General features: G+C 42.7%; 1 protein-coding gene across 1 annotated transcript in view; it reads left to right on the top strand.

The window, feature by feature from the left end:
* The first annotated feature begins 6,050 nt into the window (after nucleotides 1-6,050).
* The window catches only part of Crkl (CRK like proto-oncogene, adaptor protein), a 40,519-nt gene continuing 20,565 nt past the window's right edge, over nucleotides 6,051-26,004 (top strand). The window contains exon 1 of the mRNA XM_038345221.1: nucleotides 6,051-7,107. Within this exon, the coding sequence (XP_038201149.1) occupies nucleotides 6,797-7,107 (311 nt within the window). The 5' untranslated portion in view covers nucleotides 6,051-6,796. The remainder of the gene's footprint in view (nucleotides 7,108-26,004) is intronic.

The following is a 26,004-nucleotide window of genomic DNA, read 5'->3' as shown; positions in this document are numbered from 1 at the left end:
AGAGAGCACGCACAGGCTTTACAGCTGCATTTATAGTATAAGAGACCATGCCCAAGTGGGCTGGTATCTTAAAGGCTATTGGCTGAAGGAGCAGAAGGAGCTCCCACAACATTTAGTAATGGAAATCATAAAGTATGTGTAGATGAACCAAACCACAGTGTAAAGGCTGCAGGGTGAACACTCTGATATGCAATAGTAACACATAATGCCATATTTTCTTTAAAATAGATAAGCACAGCCGCTGCTTGCTCACCTCCCCAGCACTGTAAGCAGTGGCACCTGTTGTAGCATGTGTGTGTGTGTGTGTGTGTGTGTGTGTGTGTGTGTGTGGTTTTTTTTTTTTTTTTTTTGGTTTTTCGAGACAGGGTTTCTCTGCAGCTTTAGAGCCTGTCCTGGAACTAGCTCTTGTAGACCAGGCTGGCCTCGAACTCACAAAGATTCACCTGCCTCTGCCTCCCGAGTGCTGGGATTAAAGGCGTGCGCCACCACCGCCCGCGCGCGTGTTTGTTTTTAATGTTTTATAACACCCACTTTAACTTTTACATGTCGTCCTGTAAATAACCCTGCCTTCCTACGCAGAATTTTGTGTGTGTTTGTGAATAATACATGTCCTCCAATTTTTAAAAAATAGCTAAACACAAAAGAAAGTCTCAAACATGGCTTGCCACTAACACAGATAAATATTATATGGAAAGGTATAGCTTTATTTTCCTAATACCATTATTGACTTTTTAAAGAGTTTTTTAATTGTTTTAGTTATGTACCTGTGGTGAGGGTGGTATGTGCACATGAGTGCAGGTGCCTGCAAAGACCAAGGGTGTCAGGTTCTCCTGGGAGCTAGAGTTACAGGTGGTTGTAAGCTACCTAACAAGTGCTGGGAACTGAACTTAGGTTTTCTGCAAGAGCTGCACCCATGCTTAACCACTGACCCATCTCTCCAGTACCCCCCTCGTTGTGGAATATTTAACTATGTAAAGATTGTTATTTTTGTTTATGCTGTAGAATATTACTTTAACTGTGTAAGGGTGTCTTACATTTGTTTCTACTGCCTTTGTTTTCTTATTAAATTTTTTTCACTTATTTTACATATCAACCAGTTTCCCCTCCCTCCTCTCCTCCCATTCTCTCCCCCTACCCCCTATTTACTCCCTGCCCCACCCATTCCTCCTCTGTCTCCATTCAGAAAGGGGCAGGCCTCCCATGAGTGTAAACAAAGCATGGAATATCAGGTTGAGGCAGGACCAAGCTCCTCCCCCTCCATCAAGGCTGAGCAAAGTAATTCAGCATGGGGAACAGGTTCCCAAAGCCTCTGCTGCCTTTTTTAATGATGTAAAGATGTGTTATATTTGTTTATGCTGCACGTATTTAATTATGTAAAGATGTGTTGCTGTTTTACCTTGCCTGCCTAAGGTACCTGATTGGTCTAGTAAAAAGCTAAATGGCCAATAGCTAGGGATAGGCTGTTGGGTGGAGAGAATAAATAGGAGAAGGAATCTAGAGAAGAGACAGAAAAAGAAAGAAGGGAATGAGGGAGAAAGAGAGGGACATGCCTGGGGCCAGAAACTAGAGCTGCCAACCAGCCACACACAGGAAGCAGTGAAAATAAGATATGCAGAACAGAAGAAAGGTAAAAACCCTGAGGCAAAGCATAGATGAGAAACAGGTTAAGTTTTAAGAGCTAGCAAAAAGATGAGCCTAAGCTAAGGCCTGGCATTCATAACTAATAATATTTCTTCGTGCTATGATTTGGAAAACTGGTGACAGCCTAATAGAAAAAAAACTGGTACACCCCTTCCTCGTTGACTTTTCTAGAGTGAGCATTTTTGTTTGTTTGTTTGTTTCTGTTTTTTGAGTTTTTGTTTTTCAAGACAGAGTTTCTCTGTGTAACACTGGCTGTCCTGGAAATCTCTCTGTAGACCAGGCTAGCCTAGAACTCAGAAATCTACCTGCCTCTGCCTCCTGAGTGTTGGGATCAAAGACATATGCCACCACTGCCTAGCTTGAGTAAGCATTTTTTTAAAACCTAATTTAATAAACATGCTAATTTTGGGGGTGGGAAAGAAAGAATAATTTTAACAATAGGATTCTTGACCACCTGCTTGGCAGAACATTGACAAGGGCCCATAAAGTAACTGCAGTTCAAGACCAGGCCTGGCTCTCCAGTTAGCAAAGGCAGGAAGAACAGTGAGAATGTGAACTCTAACTCGAGGGCCTAGGACAAAGTGTCCACATCCACAGCCTTTGGACAGAGGGCTGGGTGCCAGAACTGGAACTCATATCAGAGGCCTTGAATGCAAAACTGACTCATCATGGATTCCTACTCAAGTTGAACCCCGGAGGCCATATCAAAGCCAGAGGCAAGAACTGGCCTTACACAGCAGATGCCTGAGCTCCACAGTGTGTCATGGTGCATGTCTTCTCTACAGCCCAGTAATAAAACAATTTAAAAATATTAACTCAGCTTTTGTGTGTGAGTGCTTTTGCCTGTGCATATATGTTTCCATAAGTATGCCCAGGAGAACAGGAATGACAGGAACCCACAGGACTGGAGTTAGATAGTTGGAAGCCACTATGTGGGTGCTGTGGACCCAATCCCAGGTCTTTTACAAAAGCAATTATCTAGCACAATAATACATTTTTAAAAAAAGCAGGGGGCAGGGGCGCTGAGGAGCAGATGTGATGGTACTCATCAGTAATCCTAGTACTCTGGGGTTAGGGATGCTGAGGACCAGATGTGATGGTACTCATCTGTAATCCCAGTACTCTGGGGTTAGGGATGTTGAGGACCAGATGTGATGGTATTCATCTGTAATCCCCGCACTCTGGGGTTAGGGATGCTGAGGACCAGATGTGATGGTATTCATCTGTAATCCCAGTACTCTGGGGTTAGGGATGATGAGGACCAGATGTGATGGTACTCATCTGTAATCCCAGTACTCTGGGATTAGGGATGATGAGGACCAGATGTGATGGTACTCATCTGTAATCCCAGTACTCTGGGGGCAGGGATGCTGAGGACCAGTTTGATGGTATTCATCTGTAATCCCAGTACTCTGAGGCTAAAGTAGAAGAATCACCATTTTGAAGTCAGCTAGGACTACATAGGGAACTCTGGTTCAAAAAAAATAGGACTGGGGATGTAGTTCAGTGCTAGAGCATGGGCTGAGCACATAACAATGAAAAAAGATCCATAAAACTGAAAAGAAAAGAAAAGAAAAGAAAAGAAAAGAAAAGTAAGTGTGGATGGAGTCAACAAGAAAATATGGTTCTCCCACAGAATCAACTAACCTGGGCTCATAGGGGATCACAGAGCTTGAACCGCCAACTGGAAAGCTTGCATGGGACTGACCTAAGCACTCTACATAGAAGTTATAGTTGTGTAGTTTGGTCTTTTTGAGGAACTCCTAACAGTGGGAACAAGGGCTGTCTCTGACTCTGTTACCTGCTTTGGGGACCCATTCTCCGACTGGGTTGCCTCATCCAGTCTTAGTAGGAGAGGAAGTGCCTATTCTCACTGCAACTTGACAGGCCTTGGCTGTTTGACATCCGTGGGAGGCCCGCCCTTTTCTGAAGAGAAAAGGAGGAGGAATTTATGGGAGTGGGAAGAAAGGAGGTTGGGGGGGAGGGACTGGAAAGGAGAAGAGGGAGGGAGGGGAACTTTGATTAGGCTAGAAAAAAAACATTTTAAAAAGAGAAAATACAGTTCTTTGAGCAGGTGTTGTCATGACTGGATATGAAGACTGGGACAACTGAACCTTCCTCTCTCACTTCTCCGTTATTCTGCAGAATAAAGTCAAAATCCTAAGAAAGTTAGAGCAAGGAAAACCACACAGAAGCCAGCTCCAGAGACTAGCTTTTCTAACAGGCCTTTTACAGACAGCATGTTCTGAGAAGTGACAAGCACTCTTACTGCTCCGAATACTACTCTTGAAATGGTGTTTATATGGTCTTAGCCACAAGGACATTGGCTTCCCATGACTGCTGATGGTGGTTGGCTCTTCACTCCTTGATGACTAACCCTTTGTAGAACCTGAGTCACTGCCGTTGCAGGTATAGACTGGTCCGACTGCCTAACCTGAAGGGTTAGACTCTGACCTCAGTCATCACGGCTTGTCAAGTAGGCTTGCTGCTAGGAACTAAGTGGGAGGACCTTGGATAGTCCAGAGACTTAATCATGAACTAAGTTTTGTGGCTTTTCCTGTGGAGATGTAAACTAATGTCTATCCATTTCAAATAATGCACTGGCAACAGACCAAAGATAATTCCAGCAAGTCCAGCTTAGTGATGCAGTTTATTTGGTCATTTATGATGTACTTTGAGGTTACTTAGAGGAGCACGGGTAACTCAAAAACAGATGCATCCTCTTCAACACACTTCAGCATGGTGATGACTCTCCCAAGCCACATCTTTGAAGCTCACTGCACAAGTTCTAGCAGATTCCAGAGGCTTCTCCTTTGCAGATGCTCACCATTTTTACATTGTTAGGGAGGGGAGGGCTTGTAAATCTCAGGAAGTCTAGTACCTTCCTAAATCTTATAAGTTTCGTTTATTTTCTGAGTCTCTATGTTTTCTTTACTTACTAAATCTTGGGTGCTTCTGGCTTCTCTCCTCCCTCCAGAGAGTTCTCACAACAAGTCCTCATTACCAAAAGAAGAAAACATTTTGGTTTTTTGGTTTTGTTTTTGAGACAGGGTTTCTCTTTGTAGACCAGGCTAGCCTTGAATGCACAGAGACACCTGCCTCTGCCTACTAATTGCTAGGATCAAAGGTGTGTGCCACTACCACCCAGTGTGAGAGTTTTACCAAGAGACTGTCTAAATCATGTTGATCTATAGAAGATTGTCTTAACTGTATTAATTATGAATGACACCATTCCTTGGGTTTTGGTTCTGGACTATACAAGTATAGGCAGTGGGCTGAGCAGAAGTAGGCATGAGTGCAATGATTCTTTGCTCTTTCTGTTGTTATTTTTATTAGTTTGTGTGTCTGGGTTTTTGCCTTGCATGTATGTGTACCACTTGAGTACAGTCCCCCTGGAGACCAGAAAAGGGTACTAGATTTCTTGGGACTTGAGCTCCAAACGTTTGTGAGCTGCCACGAGTATGCTGGGAATCCAACCCTGTTTGCCTGGAAAATTAAGTCAGTGCTCCCAACCACGGAGTCATTGTTCCAGGCCCTCCTTCTGCTCTGGGCCGTTACTTTGACTGGCTGCTTCAAGTTCCTGCCTTGACTTCCAGCAATGATGGCCTCTAACCTGGACCTGGGAGCCAAGGAAGCCCTTTCTCCTTCACAGTGCTTTTGTCAGGGTGTTTATCACACCAGCAGGAACGGAACCAGGACACCACATAACTCCTCAAATGTATTAACCCCACAGTAACTCCATCTGGTGAGAGGAGTTAGATGAAATTCCAGAGAAAGAACTTAAAATAAGGATTGTAATAATTAGACTAAAAACACAAATAGCTGAGCCAAATAAGAGGCAACCAGCCAAGCAGTGGTGGACACCTTTAATCCAACATTCAGGAGGCAGAGGCAGGCAGATCTCTGTGAGTTCAAGGCCAGCCTGATCTACAGAGTGAGTTCCAGGACAGCCAGGGCTACACAGAGAAACCATTTTTTAATGCTCCGCCCCCAAAGTAAAGAAAAAAGATTGATCCTAGTGGGGGTGGAGGGAAGAGATACGTTAGGAGGGCACAGCTGGAGCTGAGCAACGTGGAATGGCAGGGAATGATCTGGAGCAGGCAAGACGGGCAAGCCAGACACGGGGGTGTTGCACATCAGAGGCTGTGGTGGCCTGGGTGTCACCACACTGTAGTCTTCCTAAAGCAGTATTCAAGCTGATCTTCACCGTCGTTCCACGTGCGTCAAGTCGGATCTCCTAGGGCAGGCGTTATTCAGTAACCTATTTGATGGTCACCGCACCCTAGGTCATGCCTTTCCTGAGCCACCTGATTCACCAGGGCCCTCTGGCTCGCAGTCACCTGAGGGCCACGCCTCCCTGGCAAACAGCCAGTCAGCGCGCTAGGCTTTGTTCCCAGAAACAGGTTTCCAAAACGCGGCTCCTTCTCGGCTCCATTTGTTTTCTTGACGAGTGCAGGAGGCCCGAGAGCGGCGGCTGCAGTCGCCTGGCTGCTGCTTTGCGGCCCAGGAAGGGCCTGACCCACTGCCTCCTCAGCCTCCTCCCCGAACGCGGGAGCCAGCACGAGCGGCTCCCGGAGGGACCCTCGCGAACGCACTCCTGATTGGCTGTCCCGGGAGACGTCAACGGGAGGACCCCCGCGGTGGGGGTAGCGCCCGGCTCCGCGCGTGCGCAGACGGAGTGCGCTGGACCAAGGGGGAGGTGCCCGGCCGCTTCTCCCGCGTCCGCCATTTTGTTGCTGTGGCTATTGGGAACGGGCTGGGTGAAACGGCCCGGGAGGCGCGACTCTTGTTGGAGTAGGCTGCTTCGGGTGACGGCGAGGGTCGCTGCGGGCTCCTGAGGCTGCGGAGCCGGCGGGTTCCAGGACAGAAGTCACCGGAGCCACCCCTGGACGCCGGGCAGCCGAGAAGCCCGAGGCGGCCTCCGCTACTGCTCCGCTTCGCCCACCTCGACCCCTGGGCTTTGCCCAGTGTTCCCTGGCCGGCTCTTTCCCTGAGGCGGAGGATGCTGCGGGGCCCGGAGCCGAGGGTGAGGTCCTGACCCAGCACTCGGATTGCTCTTCCGAGAGGCCCTTCCTCGGCCCCAAAGCCGACAGCGGGTAAAGGCTTCGCGAGCAGGCGAGAGCATCAGACACCGCCCATCCCCGGACCCAACACCATGTCGTCCGCCAGGTTTGATTCTGCAGACCGCTCTGCCTGGTACATGGGACCAGTGTCTCGCCAGGAGGCGCAGACCCGTCTCCAGGGCCAGCGCCATGGCATGTTCCTAGTCCGGGACTCCTCTACCTGCCCCGGGGACTATGTTCTGTCCGTGTCCGAGAACTCGCGTGTCTCGCACTACATCATCAATTCCCTGCCCAACCGCCGCTTTAAGATCGGGGACCAGGAGTTCGATCATTTGCCGGCCTTGCTGGAGTTTTACAAGATCCACTACCTGGATACTACCACCTTAATCGAACCAGCGCCCAGGTAGGCTAGCTCCTGCCGTTCTCTGGCTCGGAACCTGACCCGATGCGGAGGGTCGGTCAGATAATTGAATTTTGAGGGTTGGGGGAATTGAACTTCTTTTCCTCATTCTAAACCAGAAGACATTCGGATTGGAAGGCCAGTGTCAGGATCTGGGTCACTGGATGGAAGGATGCTTTTTATTTAGACATTTAGCTGTGACTGCATTGTTCAAATGCACCCACCGACACATATACACAATTTTGCCACTTTAGCTGACTGTAATACTAATGCAGAATTCTTTTTAACGACATTAAAAAGTCTGTAGACTTCCTTGAGAATCCAAAGATAGCCATGACTCTCCCCTCGAAAATTCACGGAAAGTTTGTACACCATTTAAGGTTTTTGGAAGCCCTGCATCTCAACAGCTAACTGCAGGTTAAGAACTGGCTACGGCCTTTGGAAAAATCGTTAAAATAAACCGAAAACGTAGAAATCTGAAAATCTGATGAAGACCTTGAAGTAGCACCCCTCCTTTAAAAAAAAAAAGACTACGATTACAAAGGAAAGAGGGTGAGATTATATTTGAGGAAATTTGTATCATCACCTCCCTTCCCCAGGGTGGGAAGTGTATTTACTTTAATTCTACATTAATTCAGTTTTAGATTTTTTTGATAATTAAATTTAGTAGCTTAACATATTCTTTAAAGAAACAGTACAGCTGGATGAGCGAGGTGCACACCCCTAACCCCCCCACCATCCCCCCCCAGGAAAAGAGGACCTTGGGTTCCAAGCCAAATTGTGCTATAGCTAGACCATGTCTTAAAGGAAAAGAAAAGAAGCTGATCACTTAAGTGTTTCAAGTAAAATGCATTGCTTTATAATTTGCTTTAATTTCCCCTAATGAATATCATATTAAATTATATCAAATGATACCAAATGTGAGTTGAAAAAGTAGAGGCTTTCAAAGGTATTTTACTGCCTGGTTTATTTCTAAGCTATTTTCTAAAAGGGATTGAGGATTGATTTAGACTTTTCAGGGTGAAGTGACTTCATAGAATTACTAAGGAGGTAATTTGCTCCGAACTTTGAAGTTGAAAAGGTACTGTACTTCATTAAGGACACCTACTAAAAGCCAAAAGACAGAAGAAATAGTGTAAAGTTAACTGCCAGAGTCAGTGGAGTTAACAAAAACGTGGAGAAGGGGCTAGCTTGATGGCTTGGTGTGTGAAAGTGTTTGCAGCCAAAGCTGGATGGCCTGAGTTGGATCCCCCAAACCCACATAAATGTGGAAGAAAGAGAACCAACTCCTCAGAGTTGTCCTTTAGCCACAATATATGTGTACCATGGCAAGTGAGTATCCACACACATCAGTAGTTTAAAAAATGTAAAACCCAGAAAGTGTCTGTAAATAGTCTGTGCTGTAGAGATGAGGATACTAAGAACTCTGTGAAACGTGGAGGTTCTGGTAGATGCTGGCAGGTGCTGTCACCTTTAATAATTTCAGTCTAGGAGCTTGGATAAACTTAGCAAGTATAATGTTTGGTAATATATTTACGTAAATTACCTAATTTGTGAAAGTGAATTATATTATTGACTTTAAGCCTTTATTAAAACATGCTTGCAACAATGTAACAGGTGTTGGAGAAAGTCTAAGTTAATTATTAGATTCCTCTCAAGGAGGAAAAGTATATACTGCAATGGCTTCCTGTTATCCTTAAATCTAATTCTACTTCATATGTCTTCTCAGGTACCAGTTTTCTGTATTACCAATGAAATTTTCTGAAATTTTCCTTAGCTCTACTTGACACACTTTGGTATCTTTTCTGTCATGCTCAGTTTCCAAATGAAAATAATAACTAAATCATAATTATTCCTAACATAATATAACTATCCCTTGTACAACTGCAAAAGTATTATAAATTTTAGAATAGAGGGCAGTGTCCCTTGAGAGATATTCTTTTAGTGTCTCAAAACTTAAATATAACTACTGATAGTTTCTTGATGTTATATTACATGATAAAGAAGTAGAGGGAAAACCACAAATATCTGTACAAACACATACTTAACAAAATGTGGTAGAAACACGTGTTGATTTTAATCTTTGTCACTACAACTGGTCATGTGGCCTTGCTGGTATTTCTAACTACCTTTCTCCATTCCGTGTTTCCTCCACCCTCAGCAAGCATCTCGGCAGGTATTGGCTTTTCCTGGAGGAGTAACCCATACCTTCATTCCTGAAGGGCCTGTGTCCTTTGTCATCCTGCCTGGATCAGGTTGTAGTTTCCTATTGGCGTGAATCACAGGACACGGTAGGACTAACAAACACCCTAGAGGATCTCCTGCCCTCCAGACATAATCTGTCTTCCTCCACTGGGGAGAAGAAATCCAATTTCCCCTTGGTAATCTGCGTCAGTTGCCCCTCTTAACACTGTTGTGTCTTTCTTAGCCTCTTGGCTTAAGGGTATCAGAAGCCCACAGTGGCCAGGGGGAAGTCTGTGCTTCCAATCGAATGGGAATGTTTGTTGTATCTCCTGGCAGGATCTCTTCCCCATCTGGAACCAAAACTTCTAGGCCAGCAGAACTTAAGGTTGCAGGAACAGGAAGCAGAAATGTTCCTGGTGGGTCATTAGGGGTGATAGTAGAACCATTTTCTCTTCCTCCCCTTGATTCCTGGACTATGGATCTTGGCTGTGAGAGAAATTATACTATATGTTGGATGCTGATTCAAAGCATATGCTGCCTTGAGAATCTGCCATAGCTCTCCAGGCTGCTGCCACCTAATTGGTGCTGTAGCTATGTATTCAAAAGACTGTTCCATCTTTCTGTCATGTCAGGGGCTTCAGGATGGTGGGAAATATTATGAGACTAGTGGATTCCATGATCATGAGCCCACTGTTGCTTATCTCTGGCTGTGAAATGAGTTCTTTGGTCAGAAGCAATACTGTGTGGAATACCATGTCGGTGCATCAGGCATTCCATCAATCCATGGATGGTGGTTTTGGCCAAAGCATTGTGTGCAAGAAAGGGAACTAACTCCATAACCAGAATATCTTTTCTAACCTATTACAATGCTTTATCCTTTCCACAGAGGAAGTGACCAGTGTAGACATCGTGCTACCAGGTTGCTAGCTGGTCACCCTGGGGTATGGTGCCATATCTAGGGCTCAGTGTTGGTCTCTGCTGTTGGCAGATCTGGCATTCAACAGGAACCTGTAGCCAGGTTAGCCTTGGTGACTGGGAGTCCATGTTGTTGAACCCATGCATAACCCCCATCTCTGCCACCATGCCACTTTTTTTTGCGGGTCCACTGGACAGTGTCAGGGATGACTGGACTGGGGAAAAAGACTGACAGTCCATAGAATGGGTCATCTTACCTACTTGATTATTGAACTCCTCTACTGTAGAAGTCACCTTTGATAAGCATTTACATGGGACACAAGTGTCTTCATATCCTTCACCCTTTTAGAGAGATCTATTTACATACTTCTCCAAAATCTTTCTTACCAATTTTCCAGTCATGCTCTTTCCAAGTCCCTGACCATCCAGGCAATCCATTGCCTTCAGCCCGTGAATCAGTGAACAATCACACATCTGGTCATTTCTCCTTCCAAACAAAATGTATGACCATGTGTACTGTCTGAAGTTCTGCCCACAGTGAAGATTTGTGGCCTTCAGGTTGTCCCAGAAGGGGTTACAATACTGTGGCTGTCCACTTCTGGTTGGTGCCTGCATAGCATGCAGAACTGTCAGTAAACCAGGCCCTAGTCTTTTTCTGTCAACTAACTGTAGGGACAGCCCATGAGGCTACAGGTGCATGCTTGGAAGCAGACAGCACTGTAGCTGGTGTAGAAAACATAGGCATTTGGGCAACTTCCTTGTGTCTTCAGGACCTGCCTGGGCCTGATCACATCTATATCACTTCAGTTTGCTTGCCATAGAGTGCTTCTGTGCGCGTCCTTCTTTATGGCTTGATGGGTCAGATGATACCCAAATCATAATGAGCAGCTCAGGTTGCATGGTAACTTGGTGACCCATTGTCAAAGGTTCAGTTTCCACTAAGGTCCAATAGCAGCCAAGAGCTGTCACTCAAAGAGAGTAGTCTGCAGATGATGGTAGAGCTTTGCTCCTGAATCCCAAAGGTCTCCTCTGTGGCTCACCTCCAGGGACCTGCCAAAGGCTCCAAACAACATCCCTCTCTGCCACTGACACCTCAAGTACCAAAGGGGTCTGCTGAATCATATGGTCCAAGTGGTAGAGCAACCTGGACCCATTGAAAAGCCTCTGTTCAAGCAGCTTTCTGAGTCACTTGGTGCATGGGCTGGTATACCACACCCAAGTGAGGGATGTTCTGTCTCCAGAATCCAAATGGGCCCACTAAACATTGTGCTTCATTTTTAGTGGTGGGAGGGGCCAGGTGTAATAACTTACCCTTCACCTTGGAAGGAATATCTCTATATGTCCCATACCACTGGACTCCTAAGAATTTCACTGAGGTAGAAGGCTCTTGAATTTTGGTTGGATTTATTTCTCATCTGATGTGCATATATGTTAACAAGAATTCTAAATCTCTTGCTCGCTTGGTCCAATGAACATAGTGTTGTCAATACAGTAAACCAATGTGATATTTTGTTGAAGGGATCCCTTCAAATGAAACGATGACACAGGCTGCAGATGTATGTACTGTAAATGTATATTGCTGTCCTTGCCAACTGAAAGCAGATTGCTTCTGGTGGTCCTTAGATCCATAGCTGCATATCATGTATCAGGAGATGTGTTAATCCACTCAAGTAAGGACACCACATCTGGTACAGTAGTTGCAATTGGGGTCACTACTTGATAGGTTTTCTTCTTTTTTTTTTTTGTTTTTTTGTTTTGTTTTGGTGTTTTGAGACAGGGTTTCTCTGTAGCTTTGGAGCTTGTCCTGGAACTAGCTCTTGTAGACCACAAAGATCCGCCTGCCTCTGCCTCCCAAGTGTTGGGATTAAAGGCGTGCGCCACCACCGCCCGGCTACTTGATAGTTTTTTTTATAGTCAGCAGTCGTTCTTCACAATCCATCACTCTTCTGCACTGGCCAGATAGGAGAGTTAAAGGGAGATGTGGTGGGGACCTTCACCATGCCTGCATCTTTTCAAGTCCTTGGCAGTGACACTAATTTCCATAATTCCTCCAGGGATGTGATACTGTTTTTGACTTACTTTTTTCCCTTGCAGAGGCAACTCTAGATGTTTCCATGTAGCCTTTCCAACCATAATAGCCCTCATTCCACAGGTCAGAGAGCCAGTGTGAGATTTCTGCCAATGACTTCTAAGTGTATCTATCCCAATTATATATTTTGGGACTGGGTTAATAACCACAAGATGAGTTCTGTGAGCCTGACTTCAGCCAAAACTCTATACATAATCTCCTGACCTCCATAAGCCCCTACATCAAATGGAGGGCCACAATGTTTCTTGGCATCTCCCAAAATCAGCGTCAATCCAGAACTTGTATACAGTAGACCCTGATGTCTGATTGTTTTCTTTCCCCCAGTGTAGGTCCTTTTGGGGAAGGACTGGAGAAAGACTAACAGTAAAACTCTTAGATATTTTATCCAGTTCCTTCCTCAGGGGAACCTGGTTGTCCCTTCATTCATTTGTTCTGGATCAAGTCTGGAAATTGGTTCATGAACTGTGATTAAGATTCCCTTTTTCCATGATCTGATCTAACATTCATTTGTCGAAGGACTTTTTCTGCTTATACAGATCAAGCAAACATGCAGTAAACTTCTGTCTTAGGGTTTCTGTTGCTGTGAAGAGACACCATGACCATGGCAACTCTCATAAAGGAAAACATTTAATTGGTGTTGCCTCACAGGTTCAGAAGTTTAGTTCATTATCATCTTGATGGGAATTGTGGCAACATGGGGGGTGACATGGTGCTGGAGAAGGAGCCGTGATTCTATATATGGATTAGCAGGCAGAGGAGGAGACTGAGTGCAGTTTGGCCTAGTTTGAGCTTCTGAGACCTCAAAGCTTATCCCCAGTGACACACTTCTTCCAACAAAGTCACACCTACTCCAGCAAGATCATATCCCTAATCATGCCACTCCCTGTGAGCCTTTGGGGAACCATTTTCTTTCCAACTACTACATTCTACTCCCTGTCCCCCATAGGCTTCTAGCCATATCATAATTCAGAAATACGTTAAGTCTAACTTTAAAAGTACCCATAGTCTATAAAAGTCTTAAGTCTCTTCTGAGACTCATGCAATCTCTTAACTGTAATACCCTGTAAAATAAAAATCAAAAAGCAGATTATATACTTCCAACATATAATAGCACAGGATACACATTATTGTTCCAAAATGGAGGAAAGGGAGGATAGCGAGTAAATACTGCACCAAAGCAAGACTAAAAAGCAGTTGGACAAGCTCTGCCTCTCTATGTCTGATGTCAAAATATTCTTCAGATCTCCAACTCCTTTCAGCTTTGTTAACTGCAACACTTCTGTTAACGCTGGTTCCACTTCTGTTAGCAGCTTTCCTTGACAGGTATCCCACAGCTCTGGCATCTCCAACATGTTGGGATCTCCAAGACAATCCAGGCATCACCTTCACAGCTTTGTGAAATGGCCTCTCTAGGCCTCCATGCAGGAACATCCCTGACACATGCCTGGCTTCAGAGGCTTTCTGTTGTCACAGAGGTAGACTCCATAACCCCTTTCTTCTAGCCTTGACTCTACAGTCAGAACCATGTGGCTGGAGTTGCCAAGCTGTGCTGCTTGCTAGGGCTGGAACATGGCCCCTCATTCAATTACCTCTGTTTTCGATGGTTTCCTTCACTGCCTAAGCTTGATTGTTCAGGGCTTCTTATCTATTTCATGCCTAGAAACACCATATTTTATTAGCCAGTTCCATAGGAGCCAATGCCATCATAAGAATGACTTTACCTGTGCTGTTCATTATGGATTAGGCCATTATGGACATTGCTTTGTCTATGCTGTCTATTACAGGGACTGTGATCGCCTTGCTTAGTGATTCAATGCTGCCACCTGGCCTCTGCTACTTCCAGACTCTATTAAATCTATCGCATTTAATTCATCTTACTGAACAGCAGCATGTATGACCCTAAGGACTGGCACAAGGAAAAGGGTGAGCCCTAAGGGACATCAGTATTATCTTGCCTGGCATTTCCTTCAGAGAAAATCACTGCTGTTTAGCAGACAGTGAAGGATTAATTTCCTCAGTCAAATACTGGAAAAGGCAGTATTTCAGGGGGTGAGGTGGGAGTACATCTGTGAGAGTGGGGAGACTGCTTCCTCAGGTGAGATAAACCCTTGAGAATCTGAGGGTACAAGTTCTCAGCATCAGTAGGGTCTTTCCACACATCTCCATCCCTAGATAAAGGATCCCATTCTTTACCAATTAATGCCCTTACTTTACCTGCTAGCACTTTCTGAGGCTGGTATTTTAATTTAGTTGTTATTATGTCAACCTTATAATGAGGGCTTCAGTTTGAATTTCCACAGAACAACTTGAGCTCTGTGGCTGCTGGAGAGAAGATTCTCTTCTAGGGCTCACTTCGAAACCTTTAGATCAGTAGTTCTGAACATTCCAATTCTGTGACCCTTTTAATAACAGTTCCTTACATTGTTGTGACCTCCAAAAAATAAAATTATTTTTGTTGCTACTTTGTAATTTTGCTGCTGTTACAAATTGTAATGTAAATTTATCAGATATGCAGGATATCCGATATGCAACCCTTGTGCAACAAACACTGTCATTTCATACCAGAGGTCATGACCCACAGGTTGAGAACCACTGCTTTCAACTTAAGCGCACATCTGGATCTGATCAGTTTTATCACTGTGTTCTTTATTCTTCACTTTTACCTCAAAGCTCATTCTTTTCTATGCTAATTTATGCAGAGATTCTAGGAACAACCATTAGTGTCATCATTTTCCTTACTTTCCCACAAACTGTCACAGTTTTCATACAGTTCATTGCCTCTCACAGTTGGTGAATCAGGATAATCAGATGCATTTTTCTCCTTCAGTTTGTAATATAATTCATACCATGGCTTTCAATACTCCAAGCTTCTAGGAGAGGCTTCAGTAACTGTTGGTGTCAGCAAATAGGAAAACCTATTCTGGATAACTTAAAAAAAATCCACCCTCATACTTTTGTACTAGAACCACTCTTGTTACCAAAGTCTGTATTAGTTAGGAGTCTTTAAAGGAACAGAACTGATAGAATGAATATATATATATATATATATATATATATATATATATATATATATATATATTGTCCAACTAGTCCAACAATGACTGGCTGTGAATGGAAGGTCCAGTAATCCAGTAGTTCAGTCCACAAAACTGGAAGTCTCAGCTGGTCTTCAGTAAATGCCAGAATACCAAAGGGTTAGACTCTAATGCCAGCTAAGGAATGGCCTTGCCAGCAAGAGTGAGGAAAGGCTGGCTAAGATAGCACACTTTTTTCTTCCATGTCCTCATATAGGCTGCCACCAGGTGTGGCCCAGATTAAGGGTGGATCTTCCCACCTCAAAAGATCCAGATTAAAGTAGTAAAGTGGATCTTCCCACTTAAAATGATTTTAGAAATCATTTGAAAAAAATTTTTACATGTATATCCAGCTGCTTGGATTATAAATTCCAGATGTAGTCAAGAATAGCCACCTTACCTTGCTTTAAAAAGTACAATCTATTTTTCAACAATTTATACATGTAAACAATTTATCTTGATCATGTTCACCTCCAACTTTCCCCCATTCCCCTGAGTGTCTCCCAACACTTCCCACTTCCCTCTTCATATCCTCTCTTTGTTTTTAATTTTTATAACACACTGAGTCCAGTAGTGCTGTATTGGAATACTGACTGATTTTTCTTGACTTGATTATGTGCAGGTGATCACAGTTGCTGGGAGTTCATGAGTGCGTTGATCATGTCATGCCCAGAAGACAGCATTTCACAGCATCCTTCTCCGTTGTCCAACTCTTGTGCTCTTCTATCACCCTTCTTCCATGGTGTTCCCTGAACCTTATTTGGGAGGGGGTTGATTTAATGTCCTACTGAGTGCTCAATAGTCATTTTTCTCAGTACTTTGACCAGTTCTGAGTCTGTATTAATCTTCATACCACTATTTAACCAGTGGGCACATTCTGCCTAGAATGTCGGTGTTGAAGCTTATAGAGTTCACTACTGTAACAACCAGGAGGGAAATTTTCAGATTCGTTTCAGCTTGATTTTTCTGTTTACTACAATGAAAATGTGCCTTCAGCAGTAAGATTACCATCTAGCTGTGGAAAGTAATAGTGAACACCGGCAATAGCCTGTGTTTGTTGAGGTGCCTCATAGGCCTAGACCAGTAGCTCACAAGGAGTCCACCCCAGGCACTGAGATTTTCATTTAATAGTTCATGTTTTCTGGGAGCAGCATTGTCCACCCATGCCTAGTATATATTCACACTCATTTTAAAAACTTACTATTTTTGTATCTTTTTGAGGCAGGGTCTCTCTATCCCTGCCTAGGCTCAAACTCCCTGGGATCTGTCTGCCTCTTTCTCCAAAGTGTAGGGATTAATGGCATGTCCCGCCATACCAGCCAAAACTCCCTTCAAAAATTATATATTTATTAATTTAAAAATTATTTTATGTGTGTATTTTTCTGCATGTATTACCAGTGCATCATGATTCAGTGTCTGTGGCAGCCAGAAGAGGGTGTTAGATCCTTATAATTGGAATTACAGACAGTTAGGAGCTACCATGTGGGTTCTGGAAATCTCTGAAGACTAACCAGTGCTCTTAACTTAGAACCATCTGTTACTTCAGGTCCAGGGGATCTGATACTCTCCTCTGGCCTCTGCAGACACTGCATACACGTGGTACATGAACATGTATGCAGGGAAAACACACAGGCACATAAAGGAATCTTTTATTGTTTTTATTTGTGCCCATATTTATGTGGGCATGTGTTGTGGGACTGCAAATGGAAATAAACCCTTTTTCTCCCCAAGTTGCTTTTGATCATGGTGTTTTATCACAACCGAAATCCTAAGGTTTATAGGAATTGGAGTACAGATTAGATCCAGTATGGGTGCTGGCTATCAAACCTGGACCCTTTGCAAGAGCAGCAAGTGCTTTTAAGCCGACTCATTTCTCTAGCCTCCAAGAATCCATTAGTGTGTGTGTCTGTGTTGTATGTGTCTGTGTGAGTATGTCGTGTATGTGTGGAGGTTAAAGGACAGTTTTAAGGAATTGCTTCTTTTCACTGTGATATCAGATTCCAGTGGTCAGGTTTAGGCACAAATACTTTTACCTACTTAGCCATCTCACCTGACTGAAGGGAGCTTGTGTTTATTGAACTTGCAAAGAGTGAAGTGTTGTTGGTCTGATGGCTTTATTGTGAAGAAGGTAGGGACTGAATAATTTAAGAACCTTAAAATTAGATAGGCTTGTTCAGATAACCAGGCAGAGCAGGGATATGCATAGCAAGAGGAATTATTCATGGAGGTAGAGTGCTATTACTATTGGCCTGAATAAAATACCAATACAGAGAAGGGAAGAGGACTTAATGAATGCCAGAGTAGAGACTGGATGTGTGTCTGTCTGCACATGTGCTTAGATAAGAGAAGCCCTGAGTTCATTTTTGATCCAGCAGCAAAAATTGTTAATTTTTTTTTTAAAAATGATAAATGGACATGGGTTTCAGTGGTAGAGTACTTGTTGCCTCACATGAGTGAGGTCCAGGGTTTAGTCCTCAGCTTAGAATTGGAAGATGAATACTACAAAGAGGTTGTTACCTAGAGCAGGCAGAATAGACACATGCCCGTAATCCCAGTTCTGTGAAGGCTGAGCCAGGAGAATTCTCCACTAATTTGAGGCCAGTCTGGACTGTAGAGTAAAGATCCTGTCTCCAGAAAAAGGAAAAGATGGCTACTATTGTGGGTTAAGTGAGAAATGTACCCCACGGGCTCCTGCATTTGAATACTCAGTCTCCAGTTGGTAGTGCTTCTTAGGGAGGTTGCTCTTGGTCCTGGTGTAATATTATACAACAGAAAAGTAACTAACAGTTACTTAAGGAGGTACTGGCTTAATAAAGGAAGTAGGCCATAGGGTTGGGCTTTGATGGTTTGTAGTCCGGCCCTGATTCCTGCTTCCATTCTCTGCTTCCTGTGTGCAGTTGAGTTATATTTCTCACTCTTACTCTGGCCACCTGATACTCTGCCTCTCCTGCCATTATGGTCTCTAATGCTCTGAAATAACTCATAACCAATAAGTTCTTTTTATTTGATTTTGTTAAGATTTATTTTGTGTGTAAGTTTTGCCTGCATGTATGTATGTGCGTTATATGTATGCCTGGTACTCGGCCAGCAGAGGGTTTGGATCCCTTGGAACTGGACTTAGAGCCAGTTGCGAGCTGCCATCTGAGTTCTGGGAACTGAAGTCAAGTTCTCTGAAAGATCAGATTTTCTTGACCTGAGCCTGTAAGTTGTTCTTGGTCTTGGGTGTTTTATCACAAACAGACAGTAATTAGTACAAACTCCTAAGTTCACTAGATAGAGCACTTGCTCTGAAAGCATGAGGACTTGAATTCAAATCCCTCATATAAAAATATGGGTGTGGCCAGTCATGGCGATGCACACCATTAATCCCAGTACTTGGGAATCAAAAGCAGGCAGATCTCTGTGAGTTCTAGCCTGGTCCATGTAGCAAGTTCCAGGATAGCCAGAACTACATAACAAAATAGTGAGACCTTGTCAAAAAAAAAAAAATCAAAAAAACCCAAAAAAACAAAACACATAGCTGTTATGTGCCTGTACCCCCAGCATTTGGGTGGCAGAGGACAGGCAGGTACTAGAAAGCTTGCTGTCCTAGCCTAGCCAAAGAATGGTGAACTTCTAGTTTACTGAGAAACCCTGTCTCAAGGGGGAGACACCTAATGTCTTGCTTGCTCTGGCCTTTTCATACACACATACATATAGGTGCATGAACCCACACACTCACATGTATATACCACACATAATATGACATATACATACAAATAAAATAACAGTAATGTAAAAAATAGTGAGTACCTCTATGCCCAGCATTAAAAAATAAAAACCATTTGTAGCCTGCAGACCCCAAAGTCTGTATAATCTACCTAGTACTTCACAGAAGTTTGCTTTCTTCTAGATGGCCTTCAGCAGAGCTTCTGTTTCCTTGGGAGCCAGTGGTGTGCTTTTAGAGAATGAGGAGTTGTGGTCTACTAACTCACCTTAAGCACATTTTTGGAAGGGCTAGTTTTTGTATTTTGTTCTTTGACTTCACATCTGTATGCATTGCTTTCCCATTTCTGTGACTAGATACCTGACAAGGAGCAGCTTGGGGGAGGAGGAGTTTACTTCAGCTCACAGTTTAAGAAGGAAGGGGATACAGTCACCATGGCTGGGAAAGCATGGTACAGGGTCTTGAGGCAGAGAGATGCCCAGATAGCCTCCCAAATATGTAGACAGGGAGTAGACAGGATGTGGAGCCTGAGGATGTGCTTCTGGCATATGTGCTTCCTCCTGTGGGGCTTCCCCTCTCACAGGGTCCAAATAGTGCTGTCACCTGGGGACCAAGTGTTGAAACACACGAGTTTATGGGGACATGTCACATTTAAAACACAGAATAAGGCCTTATTCTGACTTTGCAAAATTCATTCTTTGTATGGAATGCTCTTGAATTCTATCATCTCCTGCTCTGACACAATACTTATGCTTTGTGCTTGGTTTTATTGTTTTATTCCAGTTCTCTGTCTAAATTATGGTCTTTCAAAAATAAAAAGTTGGTTTTATTCATATTTTTGGTCTCATAAATGCTTAGTATGGTCTGGTACATAAATTTTACTGTTTTGGGTCCACAATCAAGGTGTGATGATGGTGCCCTCATTTGTTTGACTGTTTGGAGTTAACGTTGTTTGTTCATTTATTTTTGGGACAGGATCTCTCTATGTAGCTTTGGCTGTCCTGGAATTCACTATGTAGACCAGATTGGCTTTGACTGTTTAAATGTTTAAAACTCTACAGATACTATAATAAACATCCTTGGATGAGAGCTGAAATAGAACTGTATGGTATACACCAAACATGGAATAGAACCTCTGTGCTTCTTGAAATAGGAACAAGGATATGCTTTTAAGGCATATGTGCATACCACACAAGAGTTTGCCTTTCAGCAGTTGTCGTGGATTTCTCAGATACATTGGCATAAATTCTTTATCTGAAAGGTACAGTTTGTTTTGAGGCTATTTAGCTCAGAGTCAGTGAGTGAAGACTTAACACAGATTTTCTGGGTGGGTGTCTACACCTTATGTTTTTGCCTTTCTTGTCTATAAAATGTAAGTGTCAAAATCTGTGCCTCTGTAGTTTTTAAGTTATTGTAGTTTTTAAGTTATGTCACCAAGACCACAGACCATAAGCTTGTTGGTTTATGCTTGCAGTTCCAGCATTTGGGAAATAGAAGCAGTAGAATTGTAAATTAAAGGCTAGCCTGGACTACACATAGTGAGACCATCTTTACAAAGAAAGTCCTTAGGGCTGGGGAGATGACTCAGTTTTTTAGAGTATTTGTTAACTCATGCAGAGGACCTGGGTTCAATTCCCAACACCCATATGGTAGCCCATAATCATCCATAACTCAGGTTGCAGGGGATCTGATACCTGGCCTCGGAAGGTACTAGGCATACAAGTGCATTTCATACATGCAGGCAAAATACTCATACAAAGATAAAACAAATCTTTTAAGAAAAAAAAAGTTTGGGGCTTCAGACATGCTTCCTCAGTTAAAAGCACCGACTGTTCTTCCAGAAGACCTGAGTGTGGTTCCCAGAACACGTGACTCATCTCATAGTAACTTAAGCCCCACGGCATCTGATGTCCCCTTCCTGCCTCCCCAGACACTTGGATTCATGTGCACATATACATATGTACATAATTAAACATAAGAAATAAACCTTTAAAATAAACAAAAAACTTATTAAACTGTTTGCCATGAATAAATATTAACTCTTTGTTATACTGTTCCCACTGTCTATTTCTAGGTGGATTGGTATTAAGCTATTTAATTCCAGCACTCAGGAGGCAGAGGCAGGCAGATCACTGAGTTGGAGGCCAGCCTGGTCTACAGAGCTAGTTCCAGGACAACCAGGGCTACACATAGAAACCCTGTCTCAGGAGAAAAAAATCAGTTTTTTAATTTAGGGCATTTGCAGAAAGTCTGACGTTGAGAAAATAGGCCTAATGGGAATGTGTATGTATATATGCTATGCTCAAGGTCACAGGTTCAGTTCCCAGTACCAAGAAAAAGAGAAAAGAAACCGCCGGGTGGTGGCGCACGCCCTTAATCCCAGCACTCGGGAGGCAGAGGCAGGCGGATCTCTGTGAGTTCGAGACCAGCCTGGTCTACAAGAGCTAGTTCCAGGACAGGCTCCAAAGCCACAGAGAAACCCTGTCTCGAAAAACCAAAAAAAAAAAAAAAGACAAAACTATGCTCAAGGGGGTCCATAACATTGAGGAAGCTTGGAGCTGGAGAGATGGCTCAACAGTTAGAGTACTTGTTGCTCTTGCAGAGTACCTGGGGAAAATTAGAAAAAAAGGACTAATATCTAGAAGTGCTTCCTTGAATAGCCTTGCAGAATAAAGTATCATCCTGCCATAAAGGTAATCAAGAAGCATGGCAAAATACCCATGCTAACATTTTACACAAATACACACTAAATAAACATAAAACATGTCAGGGTAGCTATATTACTTAGGTCACTTATCAGAGGAAATAAAATGGGCAGTAGCTAAGTGAAGATAACATACATTAGAATAATACATGAATGATTAAACCAGTAAATCCCATCTCCCTCAGTACAGTGCTAGAACGGGAGTGGTAATGGTCTTGCTGCTGAACAGGAACAAGCATATTTGCCATAATAACGGTGCAGCTTAAGTTTTAGACTGGACAGCAAACAGGTACCATAATACCCCTACTAATGGCACAACTTAAGTTTTTAAGGAGCGCTTATCATTTTAAGAAGTGCTCCTGGACAGTAAAGAATTACAGATACACAATGGGACAGATTCAGACATAAAAGACCTCTAAATGGGTCACAGTGTTGAATAAATGTACGTAGGCTTGGGAGAGAGAAGAAAAAGAGTATAGAGAGTCATAAAATAAAGTTAATGCTTAAAAAGGGGGGGGGTAAAGTCTTTAAAGAGACAGAGTACAGATAGTCATAGATTATAAGAAACAAAGAAAAATAAGCCACGTAAAAATGGATAATTCACAGAGTCTGAATTCTGTATATTGTGTTTTCTTTGAATTTTTTGACTGTGAAGGAGCTAAGTACAGAGAGAAATTTTATTGTATGGGCTGCTAAGCTAAACCAGCAAGTATACTATAAAGGTATCTTGACTTCAGAATTTGGGTCTAAGGATATGGTGCTTTGGAAAAGAGGTTCTTTTGTTTTCACAGAAGTGAGAACCTGTGGATTGCTTCCACACCAATATGGTTTCATGGACCAAGGCCTCCTGAAAGGTTGCCATGAATACTCTTAAAAATTACTTCACACAACTGCTGTCTGAGATGAACCTAGCACACAGGATACACCATGAGACCTGATTAACAGCGCCCCCATACAGCACAAAGCAGTTTGGAGAGAAAAAACTGTGCCCATATTCCCAAATATTGTTTATAAATGTTCTTTTACATTTAAAGGGGGATATGCTATAGATACAAATAATTTACATTGGTATGGATCTTGGTTATTGATATAAATTTAAGGTAAGTCTTGTTATGTATATTTCTGCTCTTGATTGAGGTGTTGTGATTGTGTAGTTCATTTAAAAATGTATTGTATAATTAAAAATATAGGTTAATAGATAATCCTCTGTAATAGGTTTGTAGTCATGTTAGTTAGATTTCTAGATGTGCATAGATATGTTTCAGATGGATAGGCATTCTTCATATCTTTCAAAGACTACAGAATATGGCATTTAAATGTTTTAAAAATTTAGGACTTTTCATTACCGTCAGACACATCTGCTCTTGGCAGCACCAATCTACTTCAAGGGGAAGATGGGCATCAAAGAGGCTCCTTATGGAGTTGGTTAGCCATTTGGGCAAGAAACTGCTCTTGCCTGGACTGTTGCATAAACTGGACATGAAGAACCTGCAGAGAGGGCTGCTGAACTTGCCTAAAGGTGAGACAGTCCTTTGGGGTTCCTCCTTCATGAGTCTGTGAGATATTTCTGCAGGACACAGAAGAAAGTAACTGAAAACTGCCAATATAGGCGGAACTGTCTTTGAAATTTCTTGCTTTATGAAAAAGTCTGCTGGATACTATGGGCCTGAAAGCCAAAGATGGATGCCCCAACAGTATAGAAGAACTTTGGGTAACTGTCCAGGCAGCAAGATGTCTCTGTCATTTTTAGAGTTTTGGAAGTTGCTTACTGTTTACGTAGTTACTTTCTGTTTACTTAGGTAATATTATATCTTTCTGGAGTCTTTGATGGAGTTAAAGAATTTATAGTTATAGTTCTCCTTAGTTATGATAAAAGATAATGTAAATATAAGTATTATAACTGCAATTCTTATTTAATACCTGTTTTGTTACATGTAATTTTACTATGTTAAAGTTAAAGCCTTTTTGTTTAAACAGAAAAGGGGAAATGGTGTAGGAGGTTCTTCTGTTCATGTGTTGCTTTCATTGGTTAATGAATAAAGAAACTGCTTTGGGCCTGATAGGGCAGAACTTAGGTAGGCAGAGAAGACAGAACTGAATGCTGGAAAGGAGCAGAATAAGAGACGCCATGGATCTTCTGCCTGAGATAGACACCAGTTAGAATCTTGCCAGTAAGCCACAGTCACATGGCGATACACAGATTAATAAAAATGGATTAAATTAAGATGTAAGAATTAGCCAATAAGAAACTAGAGCTAATGGTCCAAGCAGTGTTTTAATGAATATAGTTTCTGTGTGGTTATTTCGGGGGCTAAGCTAGCTGGGTAGCTGGGAAGAACAAGTAGCCTTCTTGTAATGCACTGTAGGAGTGCTGGGGTTATAGACTCATGCCATCACATCCAGTTTTTGACGAGGGTCACAAGCATCAAAGGCATATAGGCAGGCTTGCACAGCCAACACCTGTGCCTCAATGAGTAACTTTCCTGGCACCTCTACCTTCCTTTTTGAGACTTACCAAGCCTGTAGCTCCCTGATGTGCAAGAGTGACTGGCCACGGGATCTCCACCTCCCCTGTGCTGACCTTACAGGTACTTCAGGCTGTGCCTATCTTTCACTTAGGTGCTAGAAGTGTGAACTCTTGTTTGTGTGTGTGTCATAACCACTTTAATGGCTATCTCTCCACTATTGAGCAAAGGTTTCTTGTTTGATCACACAGAAGCTGTATTAATTACAACACTGTTTGGTCAATAGCTTAGGTATATTTCTGGATAACTCTTATATCTTAAAGTAATCCATTTCTTTTAATTCTGTGTATTGTGTGGTAGCTACATGGCGTCTCTTTTACTCCACCTACTCTTTCTCTATATCAGATTTCCTGCTTGGCTATTTTGTGCACTGCTATAGGCCCAAAGCAGCTTTATTTATTTATATTCACAGCATACAGAGGGGAATTCCACATCACCTCCCCTTTTCTGTCTAAATAAAAAGGAAGGTTTTAACTTTAACATAGTAAAATTACATATAACAAAACAGGTATCAAACAAGAATTACAGTATAATATTTATGTCTACATTATCTTTTATCATAATTAAGGAAAACTATAACTATCTATTCTTCAACTCCATCAAAGACCACAGAAGGATATAGTGTTACTTAACAAGAAGTGCATTGTAAGCAACTTCCAAAACTCTAGAATTGACAGAGACATCTTGCTGCCTAGGTAGTCACCCAAAATTCTTCTGTAACATTGGAGCATTTATCTTTCGCTTACAGGTCCATAGTATCCGGCAGACTTTTCCATGAAGCAGGAAATTTGGAAAGTCTGTTTTGCCTTTATTAGCAGTTTGTCAGTCACTTTTTTCTGTACTCTGCAGAATGTTGGCAGACTCTTCATGAAGCAGGAACCCTGAAGGACAGTCTCATCTTTAAGCAAGTTCAGCAGTCATTTTTCTATGACTCCTGCATGTCCAGTTCATACAGCATGACATCAAGCAGTCCAGGCAAAAGCAGTTTCTTGCCCAAATGGCTAGTTAACTCCATAAGGAGCCTCTTTGATGCCCATCATCCTCTTGGAGTAGATTGGTGCTGCCAGGAGCAGATATGTCTAATTGTCATGAAAAGGCCTAAGTTCTTAAACATTTTTAAATGCCATATTCTGTTAGTCTTTGAAAGGTTTGAAGAATAACTATCCATCTGAAATAGAGATCTGTACATCTAGAAAACCTAACATGACTACAAGCTTGACTATTATAGATGACTATCTATTAAGCGGTACTTAATTATGTTACATTTTTAAATGAACTGTGTAGATGGAGCAGCGGGCTGTGTTCCCACCCGGCTCCCGCATGGCTAGCTTAGCCCCAGAATAATTACACGGAAACTGTATTCATTTAAACACTGCCTGGCCCATTAGTTTCAGCCTCTTATTGGCTAATTCTCACATCTTGCTTTAACCCATATTTAGTAATCTGTGTAACACCACGAGGTGGTGGCTTACCAGGAGAGATCTTAACCTGCGTCTGTCTCAGAGAGGAGAGGCATGGTGACTGACTGAGGCGTCTGCCTAACTCTGCTTTCTTTCTCCCACAGTTCTGTTCTGTCTACTCCGCCTACCTAATTTTCTGCCCTATTAAAGGGCCAAGGCAGTTTCTTTATTAACCAATGAAAGTAACACATAGACAGATAACCCTCCTCCATCAGAACTGCACAAATAATACCTCAAACAAGA

The sequence above is a fragment of the Arvicola amphibius genome, chromosome 10, assembly GCF_903992535.2.
Source record: "Arvicola amphibius chromosome 10, mArvAmp1.2, whole genome shotgun sequence".
Taxonomy (NCBI): domain Eukaryota; kingdom Metazoa; phylum Chordata; class Mammalia; order Rodentia; family Cricetidae; genus Arvicola; species Arvicola amphibius.
Note: the sequence above shows the minus strand (reverse complement) of the source record. Positions and strands in the feature narration are given on the sequence as shown.